The 12,800-nt window shown below is 37.6% G+C and overlaps 1 protein-coding gene across 5 annotated transcripts in view; it reads left to right on the top strand.

Moving 5' to 3' along the window:
• ADGRB3 (adhesion G protein-coupled receptor B3) overlaps positions 1-12,800 on the top strand; it is a 682,811-nt gene that overhangs the window by 330,361 nt on the left and 339,650 nt on the right. For all 5 annotated transcript variants that reach the window (XM_074333154.2, XM_074333153.2, XM_074333155.2 and 2 more), the window contains one exon: positions 9,080-9,148. In XM_074333154.2, the coding sequence (XP_074189255.1) occupies positions 9,080-9,148 (69 nt within the window). The remainder of the gene's footprint in view (positions 1-9,079; positions 9,149-12,800) is intronic.

Genomic DNA, 12,800 nt, shown 5'->3' with positions numbered 1-12,800 from the left:
AGCCAACAAATATTGAGATTTGCATTAGCAAAGTGTCCTAGTAGTGTAGTTTTCTAATGTGATTCCATTTATTATCAAGGATTTGTTTTCTTTTAAAAAAATTATGGGGGAGTATATTAGTTTGCTAGGGCTGCCGTAACAAATACCACAGCTGGGTGGCTTAAATAATGGAAATGTATTTTCTCAGTTCTGGAGGCTAGAAATCCAACAGGGTTCCTCCTGAGCCCTCTCTCCTTAGCTTGCATATGGCTGCCCTCTCCCCATGTCCTCATGTGGCCCTTTTCTCTGTGTGCACAGCCCAGTTCTCTCTGTGTGTCCTAATCTTGTTTTATAAGGGTACCTGTCAGATTGGATTAGGGCTCACCCTAACAGCCTCATTTAAACTTAATGACCTCTTCAAAGGCTCTGTCTCCAAATCCAGACACATGCAAAAACACTGGGGTTAGGGCTTCAACATAATGGATTTGGGGCAGCCCCAATTCAGCTCCTAATAGAGAACCTTGAAAGACTGTGATAATTTCCGTTTAGCAAAAGAAAAGGACCTGCTATTGCTGCTGCCTATACTGTTGTCAGGGGTAAACTGGTGATGCCTGCATGCTTCTTGTACATGCTGACGATTTGATATATCAGCTAGATCCGCCCAAACGTGGGGGATGAGTTGCTACCTCATTCCTTACTTAAGAAGTACCCCCTTTCTGGATTAGAGGATGATTTTGCCACACTGGGTTATGTTTGTAAAACTTTGGCTGCTCTGGCAGGCTACCTCTGGGGGGAATTATCATTTAGCATATTTCGTCATATTAGTATCACTCATTTTTTGCCTTCCATTTTGAAATGAGGACCCTAGCGTAGCACAAAGTTTATGCACCAAAGCTCTGAATATTAGCTGCTTCTGCTCTTCTCAAAGCAAACCCACTCCACTACCTCTTGCTGGAGCTCTTTATCCTCAGCTTAACCTGGAGATACTGGTAGAATTGTGTAAATAATTGCCCATTCAAGCTATCCAGATGCTCCACAGGTCAAACTGTCTTACATCCTTCCAGAGCAATGAGATTAGTGTGAAAGATAACCTGGAACAATGTTGTGATGTCGTTCTCAAAATGAGTCAGAGTTTCTGTGAGATTTGTGACTAAAAGAAGAAGAAGAAAAAAAAGATGTCCTTAAAGACTTTATCTTTTTTTCCCCTAAACTACTAAATGTTAGGGAGTATTTACTTGCATAATTTGCTCTCACATTCCTCTAGATTTGACAGATTGCAGTGGTCAAGCTCGGACAGTCCAGCCCTGCTGGCAGAAGCCTCCTGACCACAGCGTTCCAGGTCAGGTCATCCAGCCTGCTGTGATTCTCACTACTGACCTCCCATCCTTGATACCCCAATCCTTTTGTCCACCAGTTTATCCCCTTCTTTTCCAGTGTGTCAGTTTCTTGTTCTGAGTCATAGTCTCCATATATCTTGGTCCCTGAAACCTGCTGGGGGCATCCTGGATTGTAATCCTGCCTTCCTGAATCCTTGATAGTTTCTAATTGCCAATGACTAGTTGATATGCTTCTTGGATAGTTATTCTGGATAAAAGATCTAAACAACAGAATAATGACTCTTTGTCCTGATCCTCTGTGACTTATTGTGTCTATTCACCTGTTAAGACATAGTTAAAGCACTATTTAGGGATTGGTTAGCTTAAAAAAAATACACTAAAGCAAACCCAAGATTACTTGTATAATGTTATTCTTGGTCAATTTCATTTTTGTATGCTTTCTTGAATAGGAGACTAAGAAGTAGCATCACAGCCAGATCACAGGGAATTGGACTTCTGTTACCCATGCGTCAATCTATAATCTGGGTGTGTTTATGGTTTTGTATATCACACATGCAAATGTCATTGTCCAAGTACTTAGAAGCTTAAAAAGACATGGGGCCTACTGTACTATATCTTGAACTATCTTTGGATTTTAACCTAGTTAAATGTTTTGTCATCAAGCTAAATTACCTGAGATAAGAACCAAAGAAAGATCTTTGATTCTGCACTTCTCCTCTTGTGCAATCTGTCACCATGTCATCTTGTTTCCCTAAATCATGCTACCAGCATCTGTGGCCTCAAAAAATAAAGCAGACAACTTTCTATTCTCCCTGTCTTTACTCTTATTCTTCTGCACTTGTTTTTTCACTCAGCAAGCTCAGTTAGGTTTTTGTTGTAATGAAACTCATGTCATGTAACCATTATGGGATGAAGACCCCAATTTGTCTAACCCTGTCCTATCTTTTTCATCCTGAATTAATATTCCCCCTCCTCCATCCCATCCGGCCCCCTATTCAAGACCACTACAACTATATTGGCTTTCTTTGTGTTTCTTAAACTTGTCTAGACTGTCCCCTCTACCCAGAGAATGTGTACTTTCTCTCTTCCCGTTTTTGGAACTCTTTTCCTCAGGTCTTCCTACAGCTGCCTCCTTCTCATCATTCCGTTCTCAGCTCAAATATACCTGCCTTAGAAGTGTCTTTCCTACTGGCCATTCAACCTAAAGCTGTCACACACACACACACACACACACACACACACACACACACACCCCTTACTCCTTAGTCACTCTCTATCCTCACACTTTATTTTATTTTTTGTGTCACCATCTGAAATTATCTTGTTTTCAACATTTATTTACTTATTTTTTTGCCTTTCTTTACCGCTGGAGTGTAAGCTCCATGAGGAAAATAATCCTTATGTGTTTTGTTCACTGTTGTATCCCTGCACTTAGAACTGTGACAGGTATATGGTAGGTATTCAATAAATGCTTCTCAAATAAGTAAATACATTTCTGCTTCTCAACTATTTTCCATGCCTTTCCTTTCCTTTCCATTCCCACATCCATCATTCTACTTTAGGCCTTCATAAATACTACTTTGGGCTATTGATAAACTTTCCTAATTATGTTCTTTTATCTAGTCTTCTTTTTTTGCCAAAGCCCCTTCATGTTGACACCAGGGCTATATATTTTTTAAAACTCTCCTTATGCTATTCTTTTGCTGAACAAAGCGACACTTCTACTACCAAACGTATTCTACCAGGGGTGGGGTGGAATAGTGATGCATGGGGAGAGCTCAGGTATTTATAGAAGACGAGGTCCCTTCCTTGATTGTCGCTGGGTCTAAACCTAGAGCAAGATCGAACATGCACAGCTGCTTCCTCTCCATTAATTAGGCCATACAACTTCAGAAAAATATGTTTCTGTGCTCAGGATGGCCTGGAGACTTCAGAATGTCATTTTAAATAGGAAGAATTTGATATCATATTTACTCAAAATAACCCGTTTTCTTCTGTGTAAAAATAAGTGTCACAATTCGTTTCCTGGACATAGTGAGAACCCTGCTCACAGTGGGTATGTGACAGAAGAGTGTGTTGAAAGAAGACAGCAAATTAGGGGGAGACTAGTTATTGATTTTTTGTTTTAATTCCCTCAATGCCTAGCCCATTGTCTTACACATAGTAGACACGCAGTCAATCAATTTGAAATATTTGAGTGTTTACATTTTCCTACGCTTTATGCTGTGCACTGGGGACATAACAGTAAACAAAATACAAATAATCCCAACTAGATTTTAGGCTGGTAGAGAGAAAAGCCCTAAACTGATCAACATACAAATCAAAATAAAAATTGTGGCATACTTCAGAACACAGTGCAATGCCAAGTCAGCACGCTTGCCTCCCTGTAAGTGGATGCTATACAGCTGGATGGCTGCCTGCATTGCTATCCTATCTTTTACTTTAGGTTAAAGGAGAAACTAGTCATCTTTGGGTAAATGCACTGTACTTTTGCAGAGTCGCTTATGCATGATGTAGAGGGGGAGGGGAGGGCAGAGACTGTCATGCTAGTTCTTTCTGTCTGTGGGAAAGCCGGCTATCACAACACAGAACAGGGCGCCTGGTGGAACATATAACCTCTTCCTTCACATCATGTTTTCATAGTTGATTGCTTCTATGAACTTCCCGTTTCCTTTTTCTGTGGATTTTTTGCCAAGTGTGAATGACAACAATATTGGGAAATGAAAAATAAAAAATCCTCACTGATTAAGATCAGAAAAAAAAAAAAGAGTACACAGACCCTGTAATACTTGAGGCAGGGGGTGGTGATCTGATAAAGTCTTCTTAAGGAAACTGCAAAAAAATCTAACCTGAAAAGACACGAAAGGGTTATTTGAGTAAAGAACAGGAAATAGAGCAGTCAACGGAAAGCAACAATGTTATGTAGGTCCAGAAGCTGGGAAGAAAAGACTTTGAGATGCTTGAAGAAGTCTGATGAACCTGGAGTATAGATAGCATGGGGCATGATAGTTAATTAGAACGGGAGAGATGGGAAGAAGCTAGATCACACATGGCCTTGCAGCCATCAGCTGCTCTCTAGATTGCAGAATCAATGGTCTACCCCATGCCTTGCATCCTTCCTTACCCTAATTGCTTGTCCCTGTTTCCTTGTTTGGCCTTTAAGCTTTTCTGATGGTTCTACTACATTTCTAGTCAGGACCAGCATGATTCCTTAAAACTTCCAGTTTTACATTATTATTAAATCTGTTCCTTAGGGGTTGTCTTTGTCTCTCAGTTCCCAAGCATTTCGCTGCTGGCTTAAGAGGAGAACACATTTTGTGGGCTCAGATATCTTAATCACTGTTCTAATCTACAACTCTGTTTCTACAAGGAATTCAGAAAAAGCTAAACACTATGACGTGCTTCAATATATGTATAGAAAATTGTATATTGTCTATGAGAAACTTGTCAAGTAGAAGCAATCAGACATTGGACAAAGAATTATTTACAGCTTTCCATGAACTAGTGTCCTTTTAGTCTCATCTGGCCAACTCTAGGACTTGCACTGTGAATGTGACAGAAACATGTATGCTGCTCTTTATAACATACATTTACTATGCTGATTTTCTTAATATTTCCTGCAAAGAAAAAGCAAAAAAATCCTGCCTCCTGACCTTTGTGCCCCACAGCTGTTTGACATGGTGCCTCTCACCAGGTAGGTGTCCAATAATAGTGGCCCTGAAAACCCTTCCCAGCAGAGTACATTCTTTCTGCTGAACAACTTATAGGCCCTGAACTCAGGGGTGAATTAGCTCTGCTCTGTACATATCGTCCAGAGAGGAGCAGGCAATAAAGGACGATGGGAGAGAATGCCACTGATGGTGCAAGTCTTAGCAACATTATCAGTGCATATTTGCCATAATGTGGCTCTAAATGCAAATCATACAGATAGTCATAAAAAAAAAGAGAGAACACATAAGGTATGCAATCATAAAGCTGTTATATATTAAGCATTTAGTATGTGTCAGATGCTGTGCTAAGAATTAGCTGCAAGCTACACAACAGATATTGTCATCTCTTACAGGTTAGAGAAGTGAGGCAGAGGTAGGCAAAATTACCCCAGAACCACACAGTTAATAAATGTTGGGAAAATTTTAAATCAGGTCTGCCTAGTTTAAGATCTAAATACAGACTCTGCCAAGGACATTCAATTTTTCAAATTAGTCTAGGCCATAGAGATCAGGCCCCCTCCAAACCAAACCAAACCAAACCAAACCCCTACTGTCAGATGTAACTCAGTGGCTGACATAAGTGACCTGATCCATATAATTATCAAAATAGAGATATTATTCCACAATGAGCAGCACTCTTATAGAACTCACTAGCAAGTGGTGGATCGGCCATGGAAGCTGCTTCATGCTTTTCTCAAAAATTCAATCAGGTGGCTTGAAGTGTTATGAATCTTCAGTTCAAAATAACAGTCAGTTTTGCTGTGCTCTGTTCTATCTATCAGACTGATCATTGCACAAATGTCAAAATGAATATATATACATATATGTATATAATATATGTGTAAATGTATATATATTATATATATATATTATATATATATATATATACATATAATATATATATATATATATATATATATATATATATATATATATATATATATATATAATATATATATGTATATATGTGCGTGTTTCCCCGAAAATAAGACTTAACCGGAAAAATAAGCCCTAGCATGATTTTTCAGGATGACATCCCCTGAATACAAGCCCTATGCGTCTTTTGGAACAAAAATTAATGTAAGAACTGGTCTTATTTTCGGTTAAACATGGCATATATATATATCATTTTACATGTATAGCATTGTATATATTTCCAGTGAGCATGAGATGGATAGAGGAGGGTCAGCTCAAAAGAATGATGCTTGAGTCTTGTTAGAGAAGCTGAGATATACTGACTTTGGAACTGTATTACAGTCATGTGTCAATTTAGGATGGGGATACATTCTGAGAACTACATTATTAGGTGATTTAATTGTTGTGCAAATGCTTAGGAGCTATGATAAATAAAATAACATGAGATTAAATCAAGCACAAGAGAAAATTATGCAATCAAGAGACATGGTAAACCTGTGATATGTGAGGCGGCTGCTGGCATAACGTGGCATACTGTTTTACAGCAAACTTATTTTTTTATTTATAAATTGAAGGAGTACACTCTAAAATAACGATTAAAAGTATAGTACAGTAGATTCATAAGCCAGTAATTTATCATTATCAAATATTATGTACTGTACATAATTGTATGTGCTATACTTTTATACAACAAGCAGCACAATAGGTCTGTTTACACCAGAATCACCACAAACACGTGAGTAATGTATTGTGCTATGATGTTAGGGCAGTTAGGAATTTTTTGGCCCCATATAATCTTATGGGACCACCATTGTATATGTGGTCCCTTGTTGACTGAAAGGTCATGACGCGGTGCATGGCTGTATTTGCTTTAAGTTAGAACCATATTAAATACCTGCTAAGGGCAAGGCTTTGTATGTGCTGAGGATACACTGATGAACAAGAAAGACTGTCTCCCCATAATTGTCCACCCCTCTCCCCACTGCCTGAGTGTCTAAGCTTAGCTCACTGTACCCCTGCATGGCCCCATACCTGATCAGTCCCAAATCTGGTCAACAGGGAGATAGAGGGAGAATTTTATTTCGTACTTCCTTCTAACACTGATGTAGTCAAGTCTGAATTCTTGGCCTTCAAGAATTGTATAAAAACATTTCTTCTACTCTGGTCATTTGAATCTATATTTTAATAATTTTAGTGTTTATGTATGCCTTTTGATGATATTTTTTTAAAAAGAGAACTCTGAATTTATCATTTTGATCAAGGAATTGTGTGCTCCCTGACCTTCATGTACAGCGTGGTCACTGACCCACTGTCAGTAAACCATACTTTGTGAAATGTTTTCCCAGAAATGGAGATACATTTGCACAATTGCTTTCCATTCTCTTGGTGTCTCTTGTTAGCAGCAGAGAGCATTTTGTATGAAAGCCGGCAGGGGTTAGGACGCAGTTCACGGTTATGGATCTCAGCAGAGCTAACGGGCATGTACGGGGATGAAATCTGCAACTTTTGCCTCATTAGCACCATGCCCCCTACTGAGTTAACCAGCCATAGGCAATTGGAGAACTCTGAAGGTTAATTCTTTCTGCCCATAAGTAAAGTTGCAGCTCAATGGACTAAGCCCTTAAAATGTTATCACTCCAACCAGGAAATTTTAAGTGGAAAAATAAATATGACTGATAGCACAAAAAGGTTAAAAAAATAGAAAACGGCTCTAAAACAGACTTACAATTTTTTTAAGAGTTGCATAAAATATTCTGTAACTTTTATAGAGGTTATGACTCAAAACATGTTTCAACCATGTGATTGCCAGGAACGATTAAAATAAATAGCGCAAATGGGGCAATTAAATATAGATACTAACAGCTTCAAACCACAAGAGAAGAGAAATGAAGCAGCTTTGTTTTTCTTCTAAAAACACCCAGGTGAATTTATTTGGAATTAGAATAAAGGGCTGTTTTGAAAAGCTAGATAGGGAAGAAGACTGATGAGGCTAAAAAATTATGATTATTTCCACCCTTAAGGGAGTCCTGTTCTAAGCTAATGTATCAGTATGAGACAGTGCTCCTGCTAAATTACATGCAAATCAGTTAGAAGAGATGTCTCTGAGGGCACAACCAAAGGACCACTGTCTCTGTAGTTTAAGACAAATGTCATGCATTCACGCTACACTTCTGAGGCATCCTGTGACCCCAAGTCAGTGCTCATCTCCAGGAGGCACCCTAGTTTTCCTCTCCTGGCTCTTGTGTCTTGAAGACACAATGCAGTATGAGAAAACAGGGAGGTCTATCTCTGGTTAATATCCTTTGTGTGTGAAATTAGCACTAACACAGCTGAACTAAACTGAGCCCCACTCTCTGGCAATGTGGACATGGGGAATGAAAAATGAATGCCACAATGAAGCCAATAGGTCTTCAACAGTTAGTTAGGGATGTGGGTGATGGCGTGGATTTGGAACATCAATAGTTACCATGTCTATGTATTCTTCATTTTGGCTTTGTGGCAAAAGGCAGATGTGTAAAGAATACTCATTTGAAAATAGCTAAGATTTATTGAGCACTTACCATGTGCTATGTGCCTGCTACTTGGACAATTTTATGTAGTCTTTGAAATAGGTAGTTGTAGAAGTTAAAGAAAACTCACCAGGAAGGGCAGAGCCAGCTAACTGAGGAAGTCTTTCACTTACCCCAGCTTTACCCAAACTCTGTGTCTTCACTATAACGCTCACTGGAACAGCAGCATAAGTAGCAAGCATGGTTTCTAATTACCTGGATAACTTGTCATAAGATAATCACAGGGGACTTTCATTACAGACGGAATTAAGACTTATTTGTAAGGAATAACTGTACAGTGGTATGCTGGGATAGAATATAGAGACTATAATAGAACAAAAAATTTGAGTGAGAATAAGTGCTTTACCTGTTCTGACGTCTTCTGAGGTGCATATGTGAAGTTATACAGAAATCCTATAATTATGTTGCTGAGAAAATGTCCTCAGAGATCTTCTAGAATACTATGTGAGGGACATAAAGCAATATTGCAAAGCATGTGTATCCTCAGCATCAACTCAGTCCAAACAGATGTTGTTGAAAAGTATATTCTCTCATGTAATATTAAATTTTTATCTAATTTAATTTTCAGAACTTCTTTCAAATAGTTAGCAACCTTCTAGATGAAGAAAACAAGGAAAAATGGGAAGATGCACAACAGGTAAGGTTGGAGATATTTCAGACTTTAAAATGAAATTGGTTAAATAAAGTTTTGAAAATATGTGAAAAAATTAATGGTTTACTATTCCAAGAATGCAAAAGGGAACCTTTAAAAGTCATCCTAGATTATGTCATATTAATTTTAGAGAAAATTAGTTATCTCTTTTAGTATAACAATCAATAGAAATAATGATATTTATAAATGAGAGAAAACTGAGCAGTTTTAAGCAAGGTATAACTTTAAGATATTAATAAATAAAAACTATATGCCTTATTAATCATTTTCTTTCCTATCTATGGACTGTGGCAAAATCAACAAGTCTAAAAGCACATGTTGCAAATTGAACTGTGGGGTACTAACTAGTAAAATCATTTGCATTTACTACAACGCTACATATAATCTGGGTCATATATACAGATATACATTTTGATTCAAAGCCAAGAGTTGTAAAAATGAGTTCTCATTAAAAAAAAAAATTGTATTTTGCTTTTCTCTCTTTCTGTTATGCATGATCAGTGTAGCAAGAGATCTTATTGCTGTAGTTATTGTTTTAAAGTGCCTTGCACTGCCACTTGTGCTATACTGACATATGGTTAATAACATTTTTTTTTTATTGCAGAAAAAGTGCATTAGACATTAAGAAAGGGAGAATAAGCATGTTTTTTACAATCCTGTAAAAATTTAACTGTAATTTTAACTGAATCCTGTTAATTCAACTGAATGCTAAATTTCTTTAAATTGACCCATGTTAAAAACGCCAAGAGACTTTCTGTGTGACTTATGTGGGATATAAAACAGAAAGCAACAAAGGAACAAGACAAATAAAGAAACAAAAACTCATAGACACAGACAATAGTTTAATGCTTGCCAGAGGGTAAGGGGGCAGGGGATGGTAGATGAAGCTAAAGGGGTTCAAATATATGGCGATGGAAGGAGAACTGACTCTGGGTGGTGAACACACAATGTGATTTATAGATGATGTATTACAGAATTGTACACTTGAAACCTATGTAATTTTACAAACCATTGTCACCCCAATAAATTTTAATAAAAAAATGAAGAAGAGATAGGAAAAACAAACAAACAAAATGTCAAGAGAACTATGCATTTTTTAAGTCAAATTCAGGTGTACAAAGCAACATAATAGTTAGACATTAACACCCCTCACAAAGTTATAAGCCCCCTCCCCCAGGCTCCTACCTCTCTGACATCGTATATACAGCTATTACAATACCGTTGACTATATTCCTTATCCTGTATTCCACCTATGCAGTCTTGAAAATGAGAATCTTTACTGAGGTTCAGGTGAGCGGTCTAGCCTTTCCTGCCTTTATAATCACATCATGGGCCCCCAGGAGTAAAGCATGCCCTTTATTCCTATTCTGATCCGAGCTCAAAAAACAGTCCGGTGTGGGTCCACCTCATTATCAGGTACAGATTCTGTGCTTCTGGCCATAGCAAAAAAAAAAAAAAATATCCTTAGTTTAAGACGCTAAATCTTTTTCTACTAGATTAAGTTATATATTTGTCCTTGGCTTTTTTTCTAAAGGAGAGTCTTATCCATTCACTGTAAAAAAAAAAATAGTGTCTTTCCAAAGAATGCAGCTGCAGAGGCTAAGCACATCTGTCTAGAATGCTGGAGACTATTAATTATGGATATATGTAAAACAAATGTGTAATACCCTATTTAAAACAAGAGTGCAGTTTATCAGATCCAAGTTCTTTACTGTGCAGTCCCAACGTGAACAAATAATGAATGGTGGCAGAACTTCTCCTCAAGGAAAATCCTGAATCCATAATACATCTATTTACTTGAGATTTTTGAATTAGCTATAACAGTCATTTGACAACTTGTTTGAGGCACATCAGCCCCTGTTATGAAGGGTCAAACTATGTTTAATTAAAGCAGCCTACTAAAAACATAGTATACTGAAAGGAAAAAAAGACTACACTCAATATAACATTATTTTGTACACCACCGTGTACAAAATATTCGACAAGTCCATTTCAGTCAAGACAAGCCATTTCAATTTCAGTCATGATATTATGTTCTTGTTTATACTGAAAACTCACATGCCTCTACAGCAGGAGTGGGCAAACTTCAGCCAATGACCCAAATCCAGCCTAATACCTGTTTTGTAATTAAACTTTGCTAATATAGCCACACCCATTCATTTACATAATATCTATGTTTGCTTTGGTGCCACTAGGATGTAGCTGAGTTGTTCAGAATTGAGGCACTCTGACCCCCAACACGTAAAATGTTTGCTGTCTGGTTGTTTATGGAAAAAGATTACCAACCTCTGCTCTACAGCATTTGACTACTGGGAAAATATAATTAAAAACAAAATCTTCTGCCAACCTAGAAAACCTCTCCACAAAGATAGAAGAGAAAGAAAATGGTTTTATTGTTGAATAAGCATTAAACCAGAATGTGATGGGTGTCACAGGCAATCTGCTAAGAGAGTACAAAGACAGAAAGAAATCTCACTCTTTTATATAGCCAAGAGGACTTGATAGCACCATTTGTCACACACAGTTCAACCTAAATTCACTTGGTAATTGAAGTGACCACTTGTTAGTTAATTGGCTTTATCCAAAGTGGGGAAAAATAGCCTCTTACATCTTAATGACTGCAGGTAGTTTTGCCACTTACGGCAAGGTGCCTGCTGAAGTTAGGCTTCTACCCTCACATAGAAACTGATAGAGGCGTGTCTTTCTTAATGATTATATTTCAAAGAGAGAGAGAGACAACCTGGGTCTTTAAACTGATAAGAGTTTATTTCACATTTTAAAAGATTATATACATTTCAAAGAGACAGAGAAAGAACTTAACAATGACCAGTTTTCTGATGTAAATGCCCTAAGAAAAGTGAGGGAGGAATAGGATTGGGAAAGGGCATCTCATATTTTCAACAGGGGAAAGTGAGCCTCTTATTTTTCATTTTTGGAATGGGGATGATAAACTTTCAGAATTCATATTTTATGATTGGAAATGCAGGTAAGTGACAGAATCTCTCCCCAAATCTTTCTGAAATTAAAAATTATATAAAACTATTTATATATATATAAGTAAATATGTATAAAACTATCTATGGCCATACATTTCTAAGTGTGATATTCATTGTTGATGTCTTCAAGTGAGTAATGTGAGTAAATACATACCCTCTAAAATATATAAATATTAGATGAGCATAGCTGCAAGCTCCTATAACATACACACACTGTGTCTGCTGCCCTCACTGCTCAACAAGTCTTCCTCCTCCTGCCACGCCTCTCTGGCTCTTACTACACTGTTTCCTGCTAATCAGCATCGCTCCCCCCTGCACTAGCCTTTGCAAATGCGAAACAACTAAAACTCTTTAATCCAGTTAATTTTTTTCATGACTAGATGCAGCAGCGGTACTAAATGGGTCAAAGAAATGAACCTAACTTCAAAACACTTTTTTGTTCTGATACGATTATGTAATGCAGGCTGACTTGATAAGTGTGATGGGTTACACATGCTAAAATTCCTGTCGCCTTTTAAATAGCCTTCATATTCTGTGCACTGTGAGCTATTTGCAAAAGCAGGTCATATCTAAGAAAACAGTCCTCTGTGCTGTGTGAGGTGGCATGGTTTGGGGTTTGCTTTGTATATGTACATGTGAGG

The sequence above is a fragment of the Rhinolophus sinicus genome, chromosome 2 (assembly GCF_057876585.1).
Source record: "Rhinolophus sinicus isolate RSI-liver-muscle chromosome 2, RSI-T2T, whole genome shotgun sequence".
Lineage (NCBI taxonomy): Eukaryota > Metazoa > Chordata > Mammalia > Chiroptera > Rhinolophidae > Rhinolophus > Rhinolophus sinicus.
The sequence above is the reverse complement of the archived record's forward strand: the minus strand, read 5'-3'. Positions and strand labels throughout refer to the sequence as shown.